At 43.3% G+C, this 27,180-nt stretch overlaps 1 protein-coding gene across 9 annotated transcripts in view; it reads right to left on the minus strand.

The window, feature by feature from the left end:
• DPF3 (double PHD fingers 3) overlaps nt 1-25,242 on the minus strand; it is a 172,938-nt gene extending 147,696 nt beyond the window's left edge. For 8 of the 9 annotated variants that reach the window (XR_007631655.1, XR_007631656.1, XR_007631658.1 and 5 more), the window contains exon 1: nt 25,127-25,226. Coding sequence is in view for 4 of the 9 variants with exons in the window: in XM_050337226.1 (XP_050193183.1) it covers nt 25,127-25,158 (32 nt within the window). In the remaining 5 variants the exon portion in view is untranslated. Of the gene's footprint in view, nt 1-25,126 lie in introns of all 9 variants that reach the window. The other variant, XM_050337222.1, reaches the window with a different exon arrangement.
• Nucleotides 25,243-27,180: the final 1,938 nt, after the last annotated feature.

Consider the following 27,180-nt stretch of genomic DNA (forward strand, 5'->3'; position numbering starts at 1 on the left):
CCTAATGTTAAAAATAGGAATACCATTACATGGCTTCATCACAGGATTTTCCATATAACAACTGGTATGGTGCTTTGAAGATGTGAAGTGCTACTCTGAGCACCTTAATTCAAGGCATGAAGAGTGGACAATGAGATGCATCATAATTACACATCCTTTTTACTATTTCTGCGCTGCACACACAGTCACACTGCACACACAGCAGTGATTAAACATGAAAAATCCTGTCCAGCACGCACTGGATTCAGCATAAATCCCGGTATGTCTCTTCACTGGCTGCACAAAATTAGTCAGCACAGTTCTTGAAAACAGAGCCGCTCTCATGAAGCTACTCTCCCACCCATAGTTCCAGTGGATGCAGTGAGACTCTCAGTAATATTTAAGTAGTGACTGTGAGAAGGTGTGCTTCCTTACCACCAAGTCTGCAATGAACAGAAGCAAATATAGGGCAGATTGTGGCTCCTTTCTTAAGGAGGTGTGTTAGGATAGTGGCAGCAGAGGACGGAGTCTCTGAGGCACATCACGCAGGATACAGCGGACTCCTGCTGTAGCCTTCAGCACAATGTCCAGTGCCAGTTTTGAAGCCCTGTCCTGGACAGGGGACAGAACAAAGCAGGGCAGTAAAGTCATCCACCAAATTTCTAAAAGAAATTATGTAACAACTTGAAAATGGTTGGGGTTTTTTTACACATAATAGATGAGCATCACTCCAAACTGTAACTGGAAGATGCTGTCCTTGGGACCACTGCAGCACTGCAAATGCAAGGCTTCTAGAAGACCTTTCTTTACACTGCACAGCTTTTATTCTTTCCCCTTGAAGGTGAACGGCATGATGCACTTGTGACTTGTGAGCTGGGCTTTTCTATCCCATTGTCTTGTGAAAAGAATATGTTTTCCTTGTGTGTGTTACTCACTGCTGCTAAAGTGAGAGTGAGAGGGTGAAACAACATTTAGGACAACATGAAAGAGTTGATTCTTAAGTTCCTATTTTATATACCAACAGAGCCTGAGGCCCATCTCACCCCTATTGGCACACCTTGTGCCGTTAACATCTGGTCAAAATATGACAGGTTTCAAACTGGAGTATTTTACATGCTCTGTTGCTGAATGAACCAGAAAAAAAACAGAGGCTGAAGATCACTTACCAAATTCTAATTTATACTGATCAGTTCAGAAAACAAAAATGCACAAAATAGGGAACTACTCAAATTACTCTAGCACAGATAGATGTATTGTAAAAGTGGGAGGCTCTCTTTGTTGTATTTGATGATGAAGTATGTTGAGAGCTGTTGTTGGGCATTTAGGACTAAATGCTTCGAGGTCACACAAAGCCTGCAGGATCTTTAGGAGAAAGTTTATCTGACAGGAACAGGGAGGGAGAAGTGAACAGGTCAGTTTAGGTGCTCATATGCAGGCAGGCCCCAAGGGAGTTACTCTCACAGGCTTCCCCTTGAGATCTCCCTGCCAAATTCAGTGGGCACAGAATGTGTCCTGTACCCATGAGCAAAATAAATGGGATTACATTTCTCAGTCTCTTCTAATTTCCAAGAGAAGGAAGTGTGAGTGGGGATGGCACTAGGGAGGGAACCTGTTAAAGCAAACAGCACCTCTGAAGACAGTATATATTGTCTCTTTAGCCTAAACAATTGGGGTCTCATGATAAAATTTCCACTGAAGATCCCTAGAAGACACTAAAAATCCAGCTTCTAATAATGTTGCCAGAATAAGATTCTGTATGAGGCAGATAACAGGTTTGATCTGGCATGGCAAATCCTGCTTAGCAGCCGAAGGGTTAAGACTATGAGCCAGAGAAAAAGGCTCTTTGCTTCTGCTTCCTCCCAGAGCTGTAACCCACAAAGCTTCTACGTGACAGTTGTGCAGTTTGTATCCACCTTGCAGTGCACTGGTGCAGAGGTATCCCTGGCATTGCCCCTTGCCCTTTCCTGCAAGGCTGCCACTGTATTTCCTGTCTCCGTTCTTCAGTGGGAGGAGTAGAAAGAAAATGGATTTCCTTCCTTTACCAGTGGGAGGAAAAGCGATCAGATGCCCTGACCTGTGGTGCCCATTTAGTCTATTAAAACACAAATGCACAAAAGAGTCTCTGCCTCACACCTCCCCTCAGGAACAGGAGCACAATTATCACTACCTTTGGCACCTGCTGCTGAAGCTGTATTTTATTCTCTTTTGCCATGAGAGCCCTCTCATTCCCACTGCACCACCTCCCAAAGTCTCTCTTCCCACTTTTTCACACAGGGTCTGGAAAAGAAGTCTTGCTGTTGTTCTTCCAGATCTGAGCCTTCTCATCCAAAATCCCAGCATTATGCCCAAGGAACATTGTGGATAGCTAATTGCTCTCATGTTCCTCATTTACTAAGGTATGCCCATCCCAGTAGTTCACAGGGACCAGGACCAGTGATAGCTGCCAGCTGGAAGTTCTTGGGTCAAAAACTGCTCTGTTAGTGCAACGAAATCACAGCCTAGTGGGAGCTACTTACAACACTGATTTCTAGGTAATAGTAGTTTTTAAAGGAATTAATTAATGGAAACGTCTTTAATTTGTATTACAACCTGTCTTTGTGTGTTTTCATTTCTCTTCTGGCCTACAAAACCTCTTTTCATACCTTACCATGTCTCTACCATCCTTCCTATTCATTCCCCAATGTCCTTTTGCTAGTCACTTCCCCGAGCAGCCCTTCTCCACTAAATAATAAAACACTCCTGACTTAGAATCTGGGCAGTCATCCTCTCCAAGTCTTCTTGTGTCACCACTCCCTGTAGCCAGCCTTTAGATTTGTTTTCACACCCTCCATAGGACTTGAAAGTTTGCCCCCACTAACAGTATTTTATTCTTCATTAGTATATGAGGAGAGCACTGACACATGAACTTACATTTTGGAAGAGTCCCTATTACAACTTCAGGGATACCAAGAGATTAGTGAGGAAAAAAAGCCTGCATACATCCCCCTATCCCAGAGGAATACCAATTTCTTCAAATCAAAAAGCTGCAAACCTTTTAAGGGATTGGATGCCTTCATATCTGTGGTAGTTTTCTTTGAATTATTCTCAAAGCAAAGTAGCACACACACGTATGCACACACACTTTCTTTCCAATCCTTCCCTCAGTCCTGACCTCCTGCCCTGCTTCAACAGTGGTAACTCATTACTTCACTTTGTTAGGGGTTTGCTTATCTTCGTCCATCTCATTTTGGCCTTTCCAGGGATTAAGGAAATAGAATATCCTAATAACTAGAAATATTTCTATTTTCTTCCACTGAATATGGCATTAGGTGGGCAAAAACTGGGACTGAGCTTGGAAGTCTGACGAGCAGACTGTTCTTGGGCCTCTTAAACAAAAGGGTTAAACTGCAGGGAGGGATTCAAAATTAACACTTTCAAGGTGTTATCAACTGCCTTAATACAGATTATAGTTTTTAGAAATCCAAAAGGTAGAGAAAATCTTCAGCTAGAACTGAGATTGCACACAAAGAAAGGCAGAAAGTGAAACTAAGGTACAACACTCACATAAATTGAAATATTAATACTGAATTAGGGTTCATTTTTCCATTTTTATTTAAGGTATTTTGCTCCATTTCCATGGAGCAAAAATTTCACTTCAAGTGTTTGATACATCCTTCAGTACCTGGCTCAAAAAGTGGCATATCTTCCACTAGAATGGGTGCTCTCTTGATTGGGGGGAGGTTTTGCTGGTTTTGATTGTTGGGTTTTTTGTGGGGGTGTTTTTTTATCTGTTACTCTACTTCATAACTGGAGGCCTTTGGTCGCTGGGCAGAGAGCGAAGCAGTGCAATGTACACAGACAATCAGAAGGAAAGTTAACAAGGGAAGACTGGGACAAGACCACCCTCTGAGCATACTCCCTGGCAGCATAGCAGCATAGGCTGGGGTGAATGCTCTTTGCACAGAGTTACTGTTTGCATAGCATAGAATAACTTTGCTAAGCCATGTTTAGGTACCTCACGACACTTACGGTGGCCTTCACGCAGAATCTGCATGTAGAGGAAACTACATAAAATTTGAGAACAAGGTGTCATTCAAATAACCACTTTTTTCCAAGTCAAAAAGTAGCGGTAACTGGCACACAGGCGGCTTAGACTGTAAGTGGAAACAAATTCCAGGGTGTCACAGTTTAACCCCAGCTGGCAGCTAAGTATCACACAGCCACTCACGCACTCCACACACACACCTTGCAGTGAGGAAGAGAATCAGAAAAAAAAAAAAAAAAAAGAGTAAAAATTGTGCATTCAGGTATGAACGGTTAAATAATTGACACAAAATAAAATATAATAATAGCAATACTAATTATTTTACTGCCAGCCTTTCTTCACAATCCACACTTCTTCCTAGTAGCCACCTGCAGTGGCCCTGTGAACCCATCAGCAAGCACTGGAAGCATACAATAGTATCAAGAAGCAATTGCACATCTTTTGCCTTCTCATTTGCAATGTAGATTTCCATTCACATTGAGACTACTCTGGTGCCCAATAGGGGAAGCACCAAGCAGATACATTTATAGGAGCTGCTGATTTCTTTTGCTGCTGTAAGGTTCTCCATAGGAATGTCACAGTCCCAGCTATTTCATTTCAAAGGTGTGTAGAAGTTTATTAGTGAAACTTAGAGGAGGTTTGCACAACTTCCTGGGTCCTCTCCCACACTTCCTGATTCATAGCAGCTTTGAGGTAGAGGACTGATGCAATCCCAGCAGTTGAATCCCAGTAGGGAAGGCAATCATGTAGGTCTTTTTGGTCACGCTACCAAAGTTTGTGTTTCATCTCTAAAGATTTCTCAAAAATGTGGTACTCAAATGCTGATAAATAAAAGGAGCACATCAGAGCTTCCTCCTGATGTAGAAAGCTGTGTGAATACCTAGCTAGTGTACTGAAAAAGATGGATTTCAGTGTGTCTTTTACCCAATGTGTGCAGTCCTGGAAACATTGTAAACTATCTTGATCAAGTGCCTAATATGCAAACAATAATCATTCCGCTGAATACCTTTAGTTTTGAACAAGAGCATCTCTGTCTTCTCATCAGGATTCAGGTATGCTACTGCACAGCATGAGGAGAGGACAACCACCATATAGACAAGTGCCACCAGTTGCCTTTCATTATAAATATTAACTTATAAGAGACATGTCTGCGAATGGCCACAGGAGCAGAAAGACAGACACATGGAAGAGCAAAGGTCACATATGATTGTGAATCTGAGACACAACTACAAAATTCATTCCATTAACAGTGACCTAGTGAGAGCAACAAAAAGCAAAAAGAAACTGTGCAGCAGGACAGAAAAGATAAAACAAAAATGCTTCCCCTAGTCAGATCAGATCACTGCAGATTTCCCAGGGGTTCACCCTGCCAATACTGACACACACACACACACCCCAAACCAATGAATAACTAATAAGTGTAGAAACAACTAATTAAGATTTTTTCCCTCTAGAATGAATCTGAATATAGGTTTTACCTCCTACCCAGTCTGAATGAAAGGCCTATGAACAGATATTAAAGGCCGCAAATCTCTTAAATGTAATGCCCATTAAACAAATCAGCATCAAACACTTTGTATTCACTCACAAGTTTTAGCCCTTCATTTAGCACTTTACAACCATGTATCTCAAACTTGTCTTTGAGAAATAAAGGATTTTATGGATTCTTTTCATAGGGAAACAGAGGGACAATAAGGTACAGGACTTGTCTGAAAATATACAGAAAGTCAATGGTGTAGGCAGAAACTAAATACAAGTCTCTGCATTACCAGTCTGGATCATGCCATTTCCTCTGAACAGCAGCCAAAGCCTATGTTTAATAAACAGATTGTCTCAGTTGTTGCAAGACCCGGGTGAACTGGCACACCGACTTCCCCCTAGGGTTGACATGCAGAAGCAAACATTGCAAAGAACAAAATACAGCTCTAGTTATTCAGCCAGTAATCAGAATTCCATCTTGCATTTTTGAGTCTCTTATTTTGAAACTTCTCAAGGCCTTCCTTGCAAGACTGCTAAATACAGTGTGACTGCCCGAGACTTCGGCACATAAAAACAGCCATACCAGGTCAGACCAAAGGTCCATCTAGCCCAGGATGCTGTCTCAAACTCAGGCCAGTAAGGAAGGCACACAAAATATGAATATAGTGATATTCTGCAGGAAATATACTTGTATATCCTCTCAACCTGTGGGGAATTGTGATTCAGATATCAGGGTATTCAACAGCCATGGAGGGATTTTACTTCTTTAAAGCTGAAATTTTGAACCCAGTTAAACTTTAATATCCCATACCTCCCATTGTAAAGAGTTTCACAGATGTATTTAATATTTAGCGGAAAAGTATCTCCTTTTGTTCCTTTTGAACCAACCTCTTGATAATCTCGTTTGATGTCCTAACTTTTGACTTCAAGAAAGAGAATGAATCCATCCATCCATCCCCCATTTGCCCCTTCCATGATGCTCCTGATCTCATGAACTTCTCTCATAGAGAGAGTCAGAAATCTTTTTACAGGCTGGAAAACCCAAATCAATTTAGTAATTCTTCATACAGAAGTCATTCCTTTTGATCCTTCTTGTTTCTTTCTCAGTACATCTTTGAGCTTATTGTATCCTTTTCAAGACAGGGAGACCAAACTGCTCACAGTATTCTAACATACTCCAAAACTTGGATTCATATAGAATCGTAGAACCACAGAATCATTTAGGTTGGAAAAAACCTTTAAGATCAGTAATGTGTCAAATATATTCTCATGTCATTTTTGTTTTCTTTCCTTTGATACTAACTCATAACATTCAGCCTACGTCCCTTCCTGTCCCCTCTTTTTTCCTTATTACTTTATTTTTATCTTTCGCTACTATTGAGCACAAAGTTTATATTTTGGTAGATCCATTATAACTCCAAAACTTTTCTCTTCATTGTCAATATTTAGTTATGTCCACATTCCTGTATACCTTAATTTGGGACATTTTTCCCTGCATGCCTTAATTTACATTTTTCTAAATGGAACATAACCAGTCATATTAATGACCCAAATAATTCACTTTCATGGGGTTCTTCTTCAACATTTTGCAGCAACCTTGTGTTTTTCCCACATGGAGTATCCTTAGTATTATCAGCTGTTTGCCATCTCCTCTCCACATTCTTTCCTAGATCATTTGCAAATATCAGGTGGCACAGGCCCAATTATTGATCTCACTGGGCCTCCACAGGTGACCTGACCAGTTGCTCCTAGCCAGTGTTTCAAGAGTTTTAATGAAGTGTGCCTCTGGAGGACTTCTTAAGGCAGCTTAGGTTCTTTAAAAGCTTCTAGAAAAAAACATTATCAAAGCCATTTGGAAACGATGCTAAGCATCATGGTGGCTGCCAAGTGGGATTAGCTCCTACAGGAGGAAACCTCCCACCTTCAGGTCTCATTCCCATTTCCCATACTCTCCTGGCTGGAAAAGGAGTAGCAGGCTTCATCTTCCCCTCCTTCTCCATTCCAGTTCTTCCTGCTTCTTCCTTCCCCATAACTGGAATAGCACTGGCCTTGACCCCTCATCCTTGGAGAGGCAAAATGCAGCTTTGCCTGTGCTGCCAGGAAACCCCAGATCCCCTTAGAGCACAGGTATCTGCCAGTCCAGGGGAGCACCGGTGCCACTAGAGTAGGTGGTGCCCCATGTAGCATGCTGATGAGTCATTTTGTAATAATTATTGCTACAGAGGTATGTGGCCAACATAAAGCAGAAAAAGAATGTCTCACACAAGCACTGTCCCCTAATGTGTAGTTACAGTTTTATTACAGGGTGACTTTCATCACCTTTCAAACAATCTCCAGCTAAGCAAAGGTCTACCAACCCCAGGACTCTTTAGTGGTATCTTGGAACAAATAAGGACTGGTCCAATATAAGTCATTACTATTAAGGTCACCATCACATTTTACATGTTTATAAATATGGAAAAGGAAACACTGAGTGAAACTCTGAGCAGGCCTGTCAGGAAACAAAACCACTTCATTTGACTCTTAGGTAAGTGGTACTTCTTAGGGACCAACAGCATTTTTGGCTCCCCTCTGATGTCTTTCCCAGTGTGAAAGTCCATTGATTCCCCTCTCTGGGATCAGGTTCTGGTTTGTACACGAACTCTTGCATATTGATCCTTTTCTGCCCATTTTAAGTTCCCCACATGAGAAACTGTTAAGAAGCGAACATAGAAAACAACAACAACCTTCCTAAAATAAAGTGCAGTTTAAATGTAACAGTAGGAACAAGGAAGAATTGAAAATATTTCAAAATAAAATCTATATGTGTCTCCTCTGTCTGAATTCTAACCTTCCAGGAGGATGCAGCAGCATGTCTAGCTGCATATCAGCCTGCTCGTGGTTCCCAAGGGAACACCGTCTCACCTGGGGAGAGTTCTTCCCCCTCCCTATTTACTGAGTTGATTTTTTTTACTTCCTTAATCCAAAACTAGTTTAAGTGGGACCCAGTGGAGACTTCCAACACCAGCTCTTCAGCTGTTACTATGTACCACTACTTGTAGTGTTCATTTATGGATGCTCTTGGTCTTGTTTTCACCCTCTTGATATTTATTTTTTTTAAATCCTTCACAGACAGAAAACAATCAGAAGATACACAGCATCCAAAACTTCAGAGAGTAGTTCCAAACCTCACACTAGAAAGATGAAAATTTCTGAATAGCACCATCCTGAAAAGGCTTAGTGAAACCAAGTGCCTATAACAAACTACTGTGCAGGAATGTACTGGGAAATTTGAAAGGTAGTAACTGCTCTTTATCATCTCGATGGAGGGAACCACTCAGGATGAGCTCAGCTTACCTGACAGAAGCGGTTTTGCAGGTAGTTCAAACTGGGAAGTAACTACCATACAGGGTTGTAAGGCACAAGAGAATCATTTGAAAGTATAGAGAATTAATCGTACAGTTGGCATTAGCATATGCATGAAACATTGCTTTAAAAGTTCAAACAGCAACTGTCAGCTGAACAAAGTTGGCACAAAAGTAACAAAATGAGTTTTGCAATTGTGCTATTTTTACTATGTAATACCAATACTGTATAAAAGAACAAATGTTGTGTATAAGTTCAATGCCAAACCTAAAGCATAGCAAACAGTGTTGTTATGATGTGATTAAAATGTCACCATCATTATTTGCTGAAAAGGATTTTATCACCCTTCCAAGTATGTGTTTTCATTACTGGAATTTTACTGGGCATGTTTGTGAGAAAGAAAGGTGAAGAAATAACCCAATTAAAATATTTAAAAACATTTAACTGTTCTGGCTCACTGACAAGTGTATGCTCTCTCTGTGATTTTTTAAGAGCTGCTGATGCCTTATGGAAAAAATTTTGAAAAACATAGTATTGAAAAACAATTTTGCCAGTGTGTCATATTTTCTGTCTTATCCCTTCCCTTACTTCTCACTAGTGGAAGAATCTACATGAAAACAGAACCTTGATTCTTTAGGTAGACAGAATTTGGATCTGAGCTCTGCCAAAGCATGTGGGTGTTTGGATCCTGTTCATTAAAGACATTTAACTTCAAATGCAGGTTCAATCTTCAAAGCTCACAAGAAGTGCTGAGATCCAGGATTTTGTTTTGACCCATCCCTGTTACTAAGAAGTTATCTGCTGTCTGTCCTGTCTGTTAAGCTATAAGCTTCTGCTAAGGATCTCATAAGAGGTTACTGATGTCAACATTTGCTGCCAAATTATAAGAACGGGGCACTACTGAATATCTGAGAAAGACAGAGATTCTGAGAAATTAAGGTGGGGTGGGGGGTGGGGAATAAAAAGAATTTTCTCTTGTAGTACAGTTGTCTTGAAATAACATAGACTTGGTTTGTCTCTCACACTGGCATAACTTTTTGGACTTCAGTGAAATCACACTGACTGAGTACAAACAAAAACCACAGTCTGTATAAAGCTAAAGCGCTTTTTTTCACATTCAGTGTGTTGAAACAACACATTCCAGCCCAGCCATAGAAGCTCCTGCTGCCTTGTAAGCACAGAAAAGAGATTCACCCCAAACCTTCTACTCTGCAATTTACTGTGAGTGGAGAAGAGCAAGCCAAACTTCCTCAGCTCAAAAAGATGCCAAACTGGACTTAATTTCAAAAAAAAGAATTAAATTTCAGCATGGCTTTGGCTCTCTTCCTGATTTAGCTATGCCAGGCAGCTCAATGGAAATGCTGGGTAAATACTTTCCTTGGGAATGTGCAGGAGGGCATGCTTTTTACGTGACCTTGCCCCACTTTGTATCAAAACACTTCTTACTTTTACTGACATTTACCCCAAGGACATTGAAGCAGAACAGGAGAGGAAGACCAGCACGCAGACTGCCCACCCACTCTAAGACAAGTTTTTCATCGGTGGATTTACCAACAACTTGTTGGATATCTGAGGAAGACTGACAGGACTGCAAGTGCACAGAGTTTGTGTTTCACTGTTGCCAAGTCATGAGACAAAACCCAACCTAGCAGAGGACCAAGAAGCTAGAATTTCATGAGAGGAAAGCTGGCACCTACCGTATGCACTGGGAGAAAGAAGGAAACAGCAGCAGTACATAAAGCAGTCTCTAGATTCCTGAAGTGCCACCCATCTGATCCTCTTGCATTGTGTAGTATCATAGTACTAGATAACCTGTCATACAGGCTTCAAAGGGGATACTTAGCTTAACTAGAGAGAGGTGAATGTGCCCACAGAACTCCACCACCCCTTTCTCTGAAGAACCAGTAAGAAGCAGCAATTGCTAGATGAAATGGAAAAAAATTACCAGTAACAACTCCACTTCCAGTTCTCCACTGTCTTGCACTTCATTTACATCTGGGCAAAGTGAATGTGTAACCCTTCCAAACCACTGAAGCAGTAATTTACACTCACTTCCTCTGCATTAGCCATGAGACTGAAGAATCAGGCCCTCTCTTACAAGCAAGATGTCCCCAACAATGCATGATGAGTAAAATATAGGCTGTGTAATTCCACTTGTTTTGGAAAACAGTCAATTTAGAAAGGTTACCATAAGACAGCAGCAAAAATCTGCCCCTGAACTCCCAGCATCTCAAGCCATAGCCTTGTCAATAGTACACAGGGTGCAAAAGATTATGGCCAGCTCAGGCCATTAGTTTCCTTTCTGGGCAGGAATCCCAGCATAACAGATACTTATGCATATTCTGTCCTCATTTTATCTAATTACAAATATCTCTCTAGGGATGGGGAGGGGAGGAGAGGTTTGATCACACGATTTTAGGTCACTTATGCAAGGGCTTGCTGGGATATGCATCGATCCAAAGACAGCTATAATATTTTGAAAATTCCCAGAGCCCTATAGTAAGAATAATATATATATATATAATATAGATATAGAGATATATATCACTTTTTCCTATTTATATGAGTTTGTGAAACTGACCAGTAGAAAAGACTTGAATCATGTACTGCTATAAATCAGTAAGGAGCATATGGAAATGTTTAAAATGCAAGGACATTGATTAACAAACAATACCATAATGTATGTATATTTGTGTGCATGTGTACACAGTTTTCTCTGAATAAGACCAATATCAGAGAATAATGAAGTAAGTTCATTAAAAAAAAAAAATCTTTATGTTGCTCATTTGAATTTCCACTTAATGGTTGCAATGCTGGTGAAAAATACAACATTGTTTTATACTGATGAAATCTTAAAAGCTACATTTAGGCATGATCTAATCAAGTAAAACAACTTAATGTTAAGCAGAATTGCCCCTGTTTTCCCTAGATCAACATGACCTAAGTCTTCAGCAGTCCAAGAATAGGTACAAAATTTTATGATACCCATCACCATCACAAAGTACTTCAAACCTGTTCTTTAAGCATGGGAGGAGCGGAATACAGCAGAACTTCAGGAATTTCTTTTAGAGCAAAATGCAAGAATTGTTTGAAACTCATATGGAAAGACTGGAGAATTTATTGGCTGAATAGTTACCTTGGAAAAGGACTGCAGAATTAAACAGACACCCTTCAGGAGCAGAAAACAGTAGTAAGAGAAGAAAAAAATGGATCCTAAAGGTTAGGAAGTATAGGGAGAATTTCTAAAGTTGAGAGTTACAACTTGCAAAAGCTATTAAAAACCAGCAATATTCTTCAGACATCAAAACAAAAGCAACCAAAGAAATTTCATATGCTGTGCAGTTAGAATGGTACATAGATTAAATATAATATAGGTAGAAGCCAAGAAGTAAAGGAATGAGGTACTTCACTGGAATGACAGAGGTGGAAGCCACAAAGACATTTGTGCAGTCAAAGCATAAATTCTAAATAATCTCTGCCCAAGAACTGCGACATAAAATCATACATTTACTAGCAAGTTCCTTAAACAGATACTGAAAACCATGGTTGCTACTATATTACCAAAGCATGAAACGCAAAATAAGATACTCTTTGTTAACTCTTTTAGAACAAAAGCCTTGCAAATTATTGAAGTAAAGCTAACTGAGCTAGAGTTTACTCACATCCAATTTTTTAAGCGCAAAATGATCAAGGTCTTGAACAAGGAAACTGTAAAGGTGAGAGACTGATACCTTGTGACAGAGTAACTTGACATCTTACTTTCATAAGATACTTCTTAGCTACTTGGACTTTTAGAAAATGTTTCATACAGTATCATATGAGAAATTACTGAAAATGGAGAAGATGAGGATTTGCAAAAGAACAGTGATATGACTAAAAAACTACTGAAAGATGGTTGGACACAGCTGGGTGATTTCTGGTTACTTCTGGAGTTCTAGAAAGGGTTGGTCTGTGGACTGAAATCAGTATTTCCATTAATGACCTTGGCACAAAAAGTGTGTGTGCTGAGAAAAGTTAGCCACTAACACAAGCTGAAGGAACATCAAGGAAATTAGGAGCATTAGACAGGAAGAATTAGATGGAGTGAATTCAGTATAAATGTCACTTAATACCTAACAGAACATCATCTCAACAATAACTGAAAGGACAGGAGAGGAAAAAACAATATCAATCTACCACAGGATGACTGTGAACCACCAGCACTATACAACCACAAACAAACACAAAAGCAAGGTTTTCCCAGAAGAAAGAAGTAAAAGATAAAGTTATTGTAGAGGGCAAAACTTCACCTGGAACAGAATACAATTCTGTCTACTCACACTCAAGATAATTGAATGTGAGAAATTCAAGCTAGAGTAGAGAAGGCAAAAACAATCAACACATCAGTCATCAAAGGAAAGGAAAAGATAGCACAGACAGCTTAGTATATCAAAATAAAGACCAAGAGGGCTTATAATATGTGACACATAGTGTCATACAAATGTACAAGTTAGAGTGGAGAGGAAGACATGGAGGGACCAATAGTACCTAAACTAACAACTCCATGCTGGCACCAGAACAAATGGGTATAAACTGGTCACAAGTAGGGCTAGCCTAGGGATTAAAATGCTATTTTCAGTCGTCAGAGCAGTGGGTTCTGGAAACATCCCAAGAGGAGTAATGGGAACAAACAGTCCAAGTGGAGATTTAAGACAAGGACTTTTCAGTTTATGAAAGAGATTATCTGACATAGTACCAGAGAAGTGGACATAAGACCCAGGAAGCCTCTTTTAAACTTACACTTCCATTAACTGAGCCACTGTGGCCAATTTGGTCTTTGTCTTCTTGTCTGAAAGTACCCACAGAGGAACCAATTAGTGCCAACTAGGATGGCAGCCTTAATGATATAGGTAGCTACAGGAACAGGACCAGGCTCACCCAAAAACTCAAGACAAGATAAAAAGCAAAGGCTCTTTAATTGATACTCTAGCCCAACCTGACCTTTGATGGTAATAAAACATGCAAGAAAATCATGTTCAAGCCACTGTCATGGCCACTTAGGTGCTTTGCAAAGGGAACACTAGCGCCAGCATACAAGCCATTCTTCCAGAGGTGGGTGTGGAATTCCATTCAAAGGTAGTCTATGTCAAACCCCATGGCTGAGCATCCCCTAGACACTTCAACCTCTAAGAACTCACTACTCTTTCACAAAGTTCTGTTAGCCAGGTACTCAGAGGAGACCTCTACACTGCAGGTGCTGCCTGGAACAACCACACAAGAACAATTAGCCAGCTAAATGAGGCCATTTGGACATGCAAAATTAAAACCCAAGGGAGGCAAAATGACAGAAAGCAAAAGAAATATCCAGGATTAGCAGAATCTCTTCACAGTAAGACATTTTCATTCAGCTTTGGGCCCTGTTGTAAAAAGTAGTCCTTATAAAGACAAAAGCAATAGGTCAAAGTCCTACAACCCTGAAAACAGATGCATTGGAGGGAAAAAACTGACAGGTCCTGATTGATAACCATGCTTGAGGGAAGCTGCTAGAGGAAAACTGCTGCAGCAAAAGCTGCAGGGAATTATTGCTCCAAAACCCTGCTGTGGCAGAAAAGGCACTATGTGGCTGCTAGAGCAGGAGATGGACATGGTTAATTGACTGGGAAAGTTTAGCAGAGAAGAAATTAATGCAAAGAGCTCAGAGCCCAGGCATACAATTCTGTTACCAAGGGAAGGAACCATTTGGCTGAAATTGCAATCCATTTTCAGGTCAGAGCTTTCCCAAAGGCAGAGAGCTCACCCCTCATCTGTTCCTCTTCCTCCCTTCTGAGTGGTACATGGAGGAGAAGGTAGCTGGAAAGAGCAGCCTGGGAAACATACTGGCCATTGAGGCCGAGCCAGGTTTTGACTTCACATGGTGTGTGTTTAGCCGTAAGGAATTCGGAAGACATGTCAGAAGGCAGCCTCTCCTAACCCTAGGACTCTGTGGATAAGTCAGTTATGGAAACAAAACTAGAAAGTTAGTAACAGGGGAGAAAGAGATTTACTTTCAGATCTACTCAGCAGAATGAGTACCTGAACCAGATATGTTTGCAGTCTGGTCAGATGAGAATGCCAGGAGTTAGTTACTGTGGAATTACAGCAACAACACCAAAAAAATTAAATCCAAACAATTATTTTTTTAAAGGAAAGCGGAATGCAGAGTAAGATAGGATAGACACAAACACATACCACAGACCAGATGACACAGAGGATCTTATGCAGTGATGTGCTGCCAACATTGTGATAAGTAGCTCTCACAACTATGTTCCTTTTAGCTGGTGTCTCAGAGTCATTTTCCTCAGTAAGGGTGGACTAGATCTGGGAACCTCTTAATTTCTTCTGCATTTTAACAAAGGAGCTTTAAATACACTTACATATACTTATAAGTAGCCATGTAAAGTAAATTTAGTCAAACTGTTCTCACACCAATGACTTTGAATTCAATACATAACTCATAGTGAACAGACTGGTGCGCAGCATGTATACTTTGAAATGCAAAAGTACATGCCACTTGGTACATTTCTGTGGAAAAGTCCTTACATCCCAAAAATGCCTTTATCAGCTCTGGGCACAAATCACTGCCATTAAGGATGTTTTAGTAATAATTATTGGTGAACTTCTTCCATCAGGACCAGGCAGTCTTAAGTCACTTTTCTATTCCTCAGCTTGGCCATGAAAGTGATGCCATGGAAGCATTCCCATTCACCTTCAACACATCACTCTCATACTAGCAAACACCAAAAGCAAAGCAATGGTGAGTCAGTGGCCGACGGTGTGACTAGTATGACCATCACCAAGTCAGACAGTGCATGCCATTCTTCCCTTCAGAAGAATGGAGGAAATAATCCCACAAAAGGGGGCTATGATGCATACTTTAAGCATGATTATAAGATATTTTTCTGCCTTGGCATGAAAGTAACACATACTTTACATTACAAATTACTTTTTTTTTTTTTCTCCTAATTCTTTCATGCTGGAACCTCCTGAAATTCTCATTGGAGGATATGAAAAGAGAAAATTCCAGGTGGGAGAAATTTTATATAGCTGCTTTCTGCTCAGTTTGAAGAAATCTCACTTGGTAGAGCTACTCACAGTAGACCAAGGTAGTCTTTAGCACATAAAGAGAGACTCTGCTTTAGACCTGTATTCACATACAGGAATTTAACTACATTATAGGAACATTCACGCTAGTCAGGCTGAGTAGAGGAGACACTAGAGTTATACCTGACTGTGAAAATAAGCTCATGACTTATCTATGTCATATAATAAGTCAGGGGGCAGAGTTAATTCAGTAAGCTCTTATCTGCCATGCTGCAATCACGAAACAAAGCTGCCTCTCCCTCTGCACAGAGGCAGAACACTGAGGTGAGTCTTGCTCCAAACAGCCCCAAAATGCATCACTTTGTACTCCCCATCCACACATCACCTCATAATCCTCATCCACCTCCAAAACACCTCAGCAGATCATAGACAGTCCATTTTCCCAGTCCAGAAGCCATTAAAGACTCTCCTCCTCATCCTGTATGAGGGAACTGAAACAAATGTTTCATTTTGGGAAATGACTCAGGAAGAACATGTGAGGAAGCAGAGCAACAAACAACACATAAGGTAGATATAAATCCAGATAAAATATTATAATCATTAAAGGGTTGCTGCTCCCTGAAGGTTGGCAAAACGAAGAGAGTTAATTAAAAGCAATCTCCACACAGTGCTGAGCTAGCCTGCCCTGATAAATCAGCAGCCGGGATTGCTCTCGTAGAGGTCAATGGGGGAAAGAGGTTGGGAGGCAGGGGAAAGCGAGGAGAAGATAAAACATTTAGCTGAGACTACTGACAAAAACAAATCAGATCTTGTGACAGAAAATTGAGAAGACTTTTCCATGTATTTACCCCATCAACACTATTTTGTTAGATTTCAACCTCGGGAATGCCTGTTTGCCATCAGCATAACACCAGCTAACTTGACGGAGGTCCCATTCATTTCCATCAGCACAGGAGAAAAGAGAATCAAGAAGCCTTTGGAGCCCCGTCCTGCCTGGGGAAGTATTAACATTGCTTTCATTCACATGCCATTTGATCACTGAAGCTAACATCACCAACATTAGCAGAAGGGCACATCCTTTTTTGAGAAGGACATCCTAAAAATTAAAGGGTCAGTCAGATATGATGAAGCAGTAGACATATCTCAGTGTGGCCACTGAGATGGTTTCTCTGTACCTGTGGAGAAAGAGTTCACTGCAAGGTCTTCCCATCACCAACTCTCACCCATCACATATCACATATCATGCCTCTTACCCTGCACTACCCCAGCTATAAAGGGTACTAATCTCTGAATTAAAATTATGATCCTGATTTAATCCATATTTCACATCAATAGATATAAGCTAATGAACTGGAAACTTTGAGGATGAAGAATCCATAGAAAACACAAGAATTTACAGTCTTTAAAACACCCTTTAGCAGTTTAAAAAAAAAAAAAAAAAAAGCCACAAGGGTAAGCTTGTAGATTAAAATGGTTTCATGGTATAATTTCTGATATTGGACACTGGCTAGTGATTTTTCTAAATGTATTTTCTAAACAGCAGCCTGAAACATCATGCACACCAAAGGAGTTTAGCAGTAAAACAGCTTTCTGAACCACTGTTTCCATTATTTCTTATTCAGGTTGCACAGGTTTTAAAGTAATCATAAACATACAATATATTTGTCCCCATCATTAGCTAAACACAGTCTCTCAGGAAACAATATTGAGACCAAAATACTTGAACACTTACAAATCTTCTTCAAAAACAGTTTTCTTCAGAACTGTTCTTAAAAATGGAAATTGAATGGAAATATGGGCACTATTTTCCCTTGAAGAAATAACACTAACTTTTGGTCTCCATGGTAAGTTTCCCTATGGCACTGTTCACTGGATAGTGAACTATCTGGGCTATAACTCCAGACATCTTGATTTTTCTTCCAACTCTGTGACTACCCATGTTAGGCTGTGGATCCATAGGAACACCAGAAACTGCAGAGTTCCTAGAACCAGACAAAAAATTTCGTAGCCGCATGACACAAAGCACTGAATTGGGGTTCACTTACTCTTCCAAAACATGAAAAGCACCCAAAACATTTTCAAGGGGAAATTTTGTTCCAACAGCCATAATCTATCTTCCCATGGCTATCATGAAGCCAATTCAAAGCATAAAAGCAGCATAAGCACTGTACTTTGTGTTTTGGCAGAAGTAGCATGCCCGCATCTGATCAGATCACATCAGCCCAGCCAGATGATGCGGTAGGGCAGGTTGGAATTAACCAACTCAGGGCACGGCCTTATTCCACTGCTCTGCACCTGATTTTCTTTGCACCGTCCAACCTATTTAGATATTTGAGAACTAAAAGGCAGAAAGCATTAAGCCATGTGTTTGTAGAGAATTTAGCACAGTGTCTTAACCAAGGCATTGTATCTCACATTGTAAATGGGAATCTGACAAAAAAGAAGGGGGAGAAACCATAAGTTACATGGAGTTCCTTTCTTTTGCATACTAAGATTTCATATGTGTTAGGGTTGGTATTTTATATTGATTTATAAAAATTATCAGAAAGCAAGTACAGAGTTTTCAGACTGATAGAACCCTCTGCATTGTATGAATGGAGAGATGATCCTCAGGTTGGATTAGTTCTGTCACAACAGACTGTGACATTAAATATCGCTTTCAGCCTTTCCCACCAGAAAAATATTGATGTAGCCAGTGTCCCCATCAACACCTGAGCAGGGTACTCTCTCCCAGCTACAGCTCAGCAGAACACGAAATTAATGAATCAGGATTTGGCAAGCACACGCTGCTGATCACAGCCACCTAGTGCACACTCATCAGTACCCATCCCTGCTCTGCTCTTGCTGCTCCACTGGCTCCCTGTGAAGCCTCCCCTCAGACAGTGCTGGAGTGCCAGTAAAATTGTCCATGCGGCTGGAATTGTAACTCTCTGACCGCGCCCGTTGCAGGCAGGTAACCTGAAAACTGAGACACGTGCTGACATAGTCCTGCTATTTCCATACTGGAGGGGATGGGGGTGTGAGAAGGATATTTGCCAGCAGCCGTTGAGACACTGCATTATTCTTCTCTGAGACATCTGCTGGGAACCTGTGGTTAAAATATGTTCTGCTGGGAAATAAACCATATATAACAATTTTTAAAAAAAGTATCATGCTTCTAATAATTTAGACTATTAAAGATAAATAAGGATTTTAAATATTCAGTATTCAAGCACTCACGATATTTGTGTTACATGTCAGTCAGTTTAGACAGTAAAAATAAACTGTGCGGTTCTTTCTTATGAAATAAGAAAGGAAAACCACTTTCTGCTTCTCATGCAGTAGTCCAGCATATTTGAGTTTGTTCCACAAATGTAGAGGAGTTTTTAAAAAAATGAAAGGAGCATTTCCATCTGAAAATTTTTGTTTTACAAAAAAGGTATTCTAAAAGTATGATTCCTCCTAGATTTTGTTGATGAGTTAACTTTCCTTATAAGGAACAAACCACTGCTAAAACTGAGACCTGCACTAAGGAAGCAATTAACACACCTCAGCCTCTGCATCCCGGGCAAAACTGTCAGGCAAAGCCAGAAGTACGGTCCTAATGAAGCCCTCGGAACAGGCCTTAAGCAATGTTGCCTTGGTGCTGCTCGTCTGCACATGGGAGTATGTCACCCCAGACAGGGAAACCTCAGATCAGAGGTTGGTCTCTCCAAGGGAAAAAACATCAACTCCCGGAACAGATTCATTCCACTCCTACAAGTCCTCGGGGATAAACAATACAGGGATGGTTCTTGCTCAAGGCAACATCACATACAGACAACACAGTGATGAGCCCAGAATAAATACCAAGATTGTAAAATTGATCTACTGAGCAAAGAAATTCAGCTCTGACATGAAAGACAAACCAGAGTGAGAAAACTCCAGACTCGGCAAATTACAATCCTAAAAGAAGGTTTATTCACAGCCAGTGGGGGCATTGGAATGCCTCATTCCAGGACAGTAGAGGTACAGCCAACTGTCATAAGCTGCAGAAGACAGATATACAAGATGGACAAAGTCTGCTCTTGAGAGCAACCTCCAAATATCACGCTTCCAGTTTTAGGAGAGTAGAGGAAGAAATCAATTTTCATTAGGCTCCACAAAGGATAAGCCACATTACCTTCACCATGACTCAGACGGAAGAAGATCTCCATTTTGCTTTGTGTACCTGACTTCTGCATGGTCTGTGTAAACTATTCTCACTTGGACACTGTGAATGCTATCTAATGGGTATCATGCATCTAGCCCATTGCACATGTGTTTACCCTCCAAAAAATCATACCTTTGGGCCTCTGTGGCACAACCCAGATAGCTCAATATTGCTTTCACACACCACAGATAATATGTTTTTAAAACTTTTTCTTCAGTGGCAGTTTTGAGATACAACCTCCATCCGTTCACACAACTGGACAGACTAAAAGGCTGGAAGACCAACAAAACAAAATTACAAAAGCATTGCAACAACTAATCATGCATAAGCAACTGGTGGAACCAGACATAAGACTGAAACTAGTAACATAACATTTATCAGAGCCTCTCATATTCAAACCAGTGTATCCTCAGGTCTTCTTAACTTGGCTTTTCAGCCCTCCAATGACTTTGGTTTTATTCTTCTGTTCCCCTGTGTAAATACAGTAACATTCATGCCCTGCTTTTGCTGAAAGTTGGTGCTGAGATGTAGAAAATACAGTTTTCAGGTGGACAGCAATTTTGATTTGAAATGTGTCACACTGGGGCTCATTTATGTTTTTAAGTAACATCAGAGCCACACACTGGAAGTGCTGTAGAGGTTTTGTATGTGATTTAATGTGCCCAACAACCCTATGTTCTGTCCAGCAGAAGAAAATTCCCTTCCACAAATCTATGTTAAAATCACCTCCACATCACTTGTAAACACTGAACTAGCAACCTGTCTGTCTATTTTATTGCTTCCACCTGCTGAAACCACCACTGCACATTACACTTTCACTTTAATATTAAAAAATCAGCAACTAGATGCTTATACAACATCCAAAAAAAAAAAACAAAACCAAAATCAGTCTTCACCACCACCTAATCAGGACATAGGGCTGCTTCAGGGACATGTAATGGGACACAGACCCTTCCAGTTGAGCTTCTAGACTGAGTTCAAGCCAGAGTAATTACTAATAAATACTCTTGCCATACAAGAAGCCAAGGCCCATGCTGGTCTCTTGCCAGTGTGAAACAGGGATCTGAACAAAGACTATTTCTTCACAGGTGTCTCATGCCACAGAATTCATCATCACAAGGAAGGCCATTTTGGCAGCCCAGGGGTCGGAGTTGGCTGTCAAGGCAATTTTATCTGAGAAGGTACAGCAATTGGAAAACTGACTGCTGCTGTGTATTTGCAGTGGGAATGCAGAGACAGAACAGGCCTGCTAGGGTTTATGATGTCAGCTCTAGCACTGTGCACACAAATCTGTGATGATCTGGTCCTCACACACCTGGCAGAAAATAAGTGTCCCCGAGCACATCAAAGTTATCCAACACTGCAGTCAGCATGCAAGTGAGCTGGCCTAACAGTTAAGCCTAAGTTGGCCCCTTTTGTCCCAGAGGCTGTCCTGAGCAAAAGGGAAAGCACTGGCACTGCTAAACTGCCAAACTACTGAAAGGCAGCAGCCCCTCTGGTGAGCGTCCAGGCACAGCACTATACAGCGTGAGGGATCTCACATGCTGAAATGGCAACAGCCTAACATATGTTCCATTTAGTATGTTTAATTGACAACCTGAAATAAAAATCAGCTGTGGGAGTAAAGACAGATAAGGGTGAGGGGAAACCAGCTCCTAGACAAGACTTTGTGAATTACAAGGTCTTAATTACATTAAATGCATTATGGTACCATATGCACATCCCTAATATAGCAGAGAAGGAGGAAATGGGACTAGATGCTAAAACTGGAAGTTGAAGGGCTACATTCTAGACTTGATCTCTTAGAAAGTTTCTGAACCACTTTGTCCTAGATTAGCCATCCATAAAACAAAGGCAATAATCCTTTCTTCACAGGGGTGTTGAGAGGTTTAGTTAATTAATGTTTGCAAAGTCCATTGAGATTTCTGACTGATATTTGAAGTAATTCAGAGTACTTTTTAAATGTACTTTTTTCTTGTACTGCACCACTCAAATGTTGTCATATTAAGATATCCAAAGGAGAAGAAGATGGAAAGAAAAAGCATGGAGATACACACACAAACTAGCGGGAAAAAAACAACCCAGCAAACTCAGCACTTCAAATCCACTGCTGTCCCATCAAAGCTGTCAGAATACTGCCACTTCTACAGATGAAGAAGAATGTGTTTGTCCAAACATATGCCACCTTTACCTTGCAGATGTGTTAAAACTTAGATATTTTTGCCTGTAGCACCATATTGGTAAACAACAAGATAATAAATGGCAGAAATAACAGGCAGTCATGACAGGTTGATTGCATCACCAGAAAAGGTAAAAGGGAGAAGAGCAAAGGAATGAAAGCACCAAAAGAGAACCAGAAAGCGAGAAGAGAGTGCTGGACAGGGAAAGTGGCAAGTTGAGTGTAAGAAGAAGCATTAATAAGAGACTCCACGCACAGAGCTGTTCTATGAAACGCATTCCCACAGATGCTCAGGTACACTGGAATACATTATCCAGAGAGACTAGTCTAGCATGAACAAGGCCACGTATGTGTCCCAGTGCCAGAGACAAACTGAATATTGGACACTCTTAAACGCACAAGCACACACAAGGAGCTGCTTGATACCTGAGCTGGGATTTCTCAGTCTCTACATTGTCCCCCATCTCGGAGCAAAACCTTTGTGTGGCCGGTTTCTGTAGGGGGCGTTTGTGGGTTCTGACATACAATCAAAACGCAGACAGGGGAAATGCAAATGTCATTCAGCTCCCGTTCATTGTCAGGAAGGACACATGAGGATAAAACACTGTGCACTGCATCCCTCCCTTATTACGTGTCCTACTGCTTTTGTCCTAATTTATCCCATGCATAATTTATTCACATGTGTATTGTTCCCCGATCAGCAACTTTAAAGAATAAGTGAAAATTATAAAATGTTTTATTAAACAAGTTGTCAACAAAATTGCAGATGGTGTCAGACAGCCAGTACCAATTCTGCTTCCTCCACATAGCCTTAGTACTTTAAAAGGCACATCGAGAAAAGCGAACCCAGCACTTGATGTCTATTGTTTCCTCCTCTCACACCCCCCAGGGGCGACGAGAGGAGAAGGGAGCTAATTATAAATGGCCTCATCCTGTCCTCCCCGACTTTAGCAGCAGCAGCGGGATCGGGCCCCAGTTCATTTCGGCACAAGCAGCCCTTCGGCAGGATCCGCCGCGTCTGCCGGGAGCCCCACAGTGCCGCGAAGTGCGAGGCGACGAGGCGAGGTCCCATCCGCCGGCGGGGCGGGGGCCGGGGTCGCTCGGCATGTTCCCGGGGCCGCGGCCGCTCCCGGGAGCTCCGCGCCTCCCACCCGCCGTCCCCAGAGGCCACCGAGCCCGGGCTTCCCCGCCACCGGCAGCACACGTCCGCGGCTGCTCCCGGCCCAGGTGCGGCCCCCGGGGTGCGGTGCCTGCGCCAGGGCAGCGCCCGGCGCTCGGGAGGGGCGCGGGAAGAAATCGCCCTCGCCTGCACAAGCGCCAAACCTGCCGTCGAACGGGGGGGGCAACGCCGCCTCTTCCGCGCGGTTTTCGGAGCGTGTTCCGTCCCTCGCCACCCACCCGTGAGGATACTCGGACTTCTTTGATTAACCCCCTGGCAACTGCTCTCCCCTCTCCCCGCGGATTCTCGTACCCGAGAGGGCGGGTAAATGAAAGCAAAGGTTTTCTGCCAGGACAGAGCAGGAGATAAACATGTCAGCACCCCTTCCCAGCTCGAGGCTTTCCTTTCCCTCCGGATCGCAGAGAGACAGCCGCAGGAATCCCTGAAAAACCTTCAAGTGTTTTTCCAACTCCAGCCTGAGAGACTTGAGTTGGAAAAAAAAAAAAAAAAAAGAAAAAAAAAAAAAAAAAAAAAAAAGAAAAAGAAAAATCTCGTAGCCCTAATTTCATCTCAGAAAACTCGAAGGTATAAAAACACCCACTCAGCGCAGCCAGAAAGTGCAAACGAAGCGTCACCGCCAGGTACTCTGCTTCCCTGCTTTACTAGCAAGAGCGCTGCCCCCGTTAGCAGGGAAGTCGTTTGAAAAAGGTTAAGACAGCTCCTCTCCCCACATACGGTGCCAAATCCCACTCTCCCTAATGCCTTCGGGGATTAGCGGCGTGCGCTGCAGACCACAGGGAAAATAAAGGACGCGATCCAGAAGACGACAACCGGCTCCCGCGGTCCCCCTCAGAAATCAGCCTTATTTGCAAACCGGGAACCCCGGAATACCTCCGCAGCAGAAGTACCTGCCCCCTTCGTGCCCCCCTCTCTCGCGAAGGGGTCAGACCCCGTTCGGGCAGCCCTCGGCGGCTTGTGCCCGCTCTCAAGGTGGAAACACAATCAACTCTCTTCCCCACTTTGAAAAGCGAAAGCCTGTCATATGCAAAACAGATCTCCAGACTTCCTGCCCCAAATCAGCGACCGGCAGTCCCGAGCCATTCATTTCACCCAAGTCTGCTTCCCTCCCTCTCCTCTTCCTTCTCTCTCCCGTAGGAACGCCGAGGCGCTCCGGCAGTGCCCCCGCTGTCCCGCTTTTCCGACCGTCCAGCCGTGGAGCGAGGGGGGACGCTCCGCTCCCCTTCGCCAAGACATCCCAACTCCCCAAAGATTTGCGGAGGCAACTTCGAGCCGCGGTGCGAGCGCGGAAGCTCCGCGCTCCGAGCCCCCCCCGGGCCGGTGTTTGCCCCGCGCAGCGCGGGGCGAGCCCGGGGGGCAGCGCGGCCAGGACGTGTCAAGTGCGCGCACCCCGCGGGACGGGGACGCGGCCACCGCCGGCCCCGCGCTGCGCCCCGGGAGCGCCGGGCGGGCATCCCGCCGCCGCCCCCCGCCCCGCCGCCCCCCGCCCGGGCTCCAATTAACCCGACAATTTTTTCCTCGTTAATTTCGGCGCGAGCCGCGGAGATGTGTTGCACAAAAAACGAGCGAGTCGCTGGGGCAGAAAGGAGGGCGGAAGGAGGGACCCGCCGGGAGGCTGCCGGCACCCGGCTCCGGCTGGCAGCCAGCGCCGGAAAGGCGCCTTTTTTCATATTTAAACCACGCGGAATATGTACATTTTTGATTCCTACTTACGCTTTCAGGGGGTTGTGAATGACAGTCGCCATTTTGCTACAATGTAACAGAATATTGTGTCTCGGAGTTCTAAAGGTTCGCTCAGGGGAAGCGGCCAGCCAATGGCAGCGCGGCATACCGGCCCGCCGGCCAATGGCGCGCCGGGGGCGGGGCCGGGGCGCTGCTGGTTATTAGGGGAGCTGTCAAAGCCCAGAGGTCACTCCCTCTCCCTGGAACTGCTGCCGAGCAGGTCTTAAAGGGGCAGCGCCGCCGCCGGGGCCGCCGCCGCGCCGGGGGGCACCCAAGGGCTCGGGGCGGCCGGGGGGGACACTTCCCTGCCGCTCTCCAGCTCCAGTTCTAACGCTCCGCGCCGCGAGGGGGAAGCCCGGCTCGCTCCTCGCCCCCTTGCACGGCCGGCGCTGCCCCCCGTTCGGCAGGCGGAGTGCCCCGCCGGGGCAGCGAGCCCGCGCCGCCCCCTCGCTCCGCACGCTGCCCGGCAGCGTCCTCCCCGGGCTGCTTCCCTCGCTCCACAGCCGCGCTCTCCGCCAGGTCTCCGTGAGCCGCCGGCGCTGGCAGCGGCTTCAGAGAAACGCCGCTCCCCCTCCCCCAGGAATTTCCCTCTCCCTGTCAGTCATCCCGGCCCGCAGCCCCTGCGCCCTTACATAACGCGCGGCGGCCGGACCGCCCGCCCGGCCGGCCGGCCCTGCACAGCCCGGCTCGGCTCTCCCACGGAACAACTTCTGGCGCGCCGGGAGCCTGCCCTCCGCTCCCTCCGGCACTGGGAGCCGCGGGAGAAAGAGCCCTGACCCACGTTCCCCCGGACTGGCGATGAGAGAAGCGGGAAGCTGGACCCCGAGCGCGACTGAGAGCAGGCAGAGTCCATTCCTGGGGAGGCAGCAAACTCCAGGAAGTCTGGGCTTACCTGCAACTAATTAAAGGAGCTTGCGAATGAATTATGGAGCATGACCCGAGTGATTTAAGAGGTGTCAGTCCTAATCTCACTCTCAGAAGTAAATCCACTGAAATTCACGAAATCACGCCACTGTAAATTAGGTGTCAACAAGAGCAGAATCAAACCAACAGGTTTCCTCCTTGTCTGATAGTAACGTCAGTTTTGTCATCTCATACTTCTCTCCCTCCCTCAAAGGTCTCATCTTCCTTCAGGCATCCTCTATCCCTTTACAAAACAACCAACCACCACCAAAACCCAGACTGCTTTCCCATTCTTGATATCTACATTACCAAAAGAAACTCAACTAAAGACAAAACACACTGCTGTAAAAGCAGTAAAAGGGAGAAGACTAGAGAACTAACTTGATTCACAACCTAAAGAATAAAAGAATGAAAGCAATGATGTTTGTGAGATATTAGAGTGCTAACAGAAGTAGAAATAGCAATATTCCTGAGCTAGTGGGCTGCAACTGAAAAGGTGAAGCAAACAAAATCTCTCTTGCTCAACTGTTTGACAAAATAAAACTCTCCAACACTGAGGCAAAAGAGGGATGGAGAATAGAAAGACAGAGAAATTATTATTCACAGTGAGAAGGGGGAGATGAGAGTAATGCAGTAGTTTCCCATTCATTAAGGGTCATCAAAAATTTGCAAAAAGTTGAAGTTTAAGGTCTGTCTAGAGTCCCTCTTTCCAAAACATTGCCTACGCCAGCTACTAGGTCAACCTAGGTACTGTGCCAGGCATATATCCCTGGACGGAATTATCTCTTCCATCAAAGCAATCTAAGCCATTTGGTTACAGGCACTGCTTAGGAGAAATAAGCTTTCTGTCAGCTGGAGAGTTGCCAAGATGCTGAGATCTATCCCAAAACAGTTCTGGGAAGTAATCTTTAAGAACGCTTCCATTATCATATTACATTATATTATTTAATACAGTAGTAGCCCAGGTGACATTGAATGTGACTTTAGACCCTCCTGTTCAGTACTCTCACTGCTCACAGGAAAAGCTAACCACAAACTGCCAAGTTGTCATAAGCACACAGTTGATGTACGTGCTGCAAAGAAACAAACGACTTAGCAGGCACCTGAACTGGTGACCGTGGACCAGCAACCCATACTGCATC

Source organism: Myiozetetes cayanensis, unplaced genomic scaffold (genome assembly GCF_022539395.1).
Source record: "Myiozetetes cayanensis isolate MyiCay16 unplaced genomic scaffold, myiCay2020 scf6-25, whole genome shotgun sequence".
Classification (NCBI taxonomy): Eukaryota; Metazoa; Chordata; class Aves; order Passeriformes; family Tyrannidae; genus Myiozetetes; species Myiozetetes cayanensis.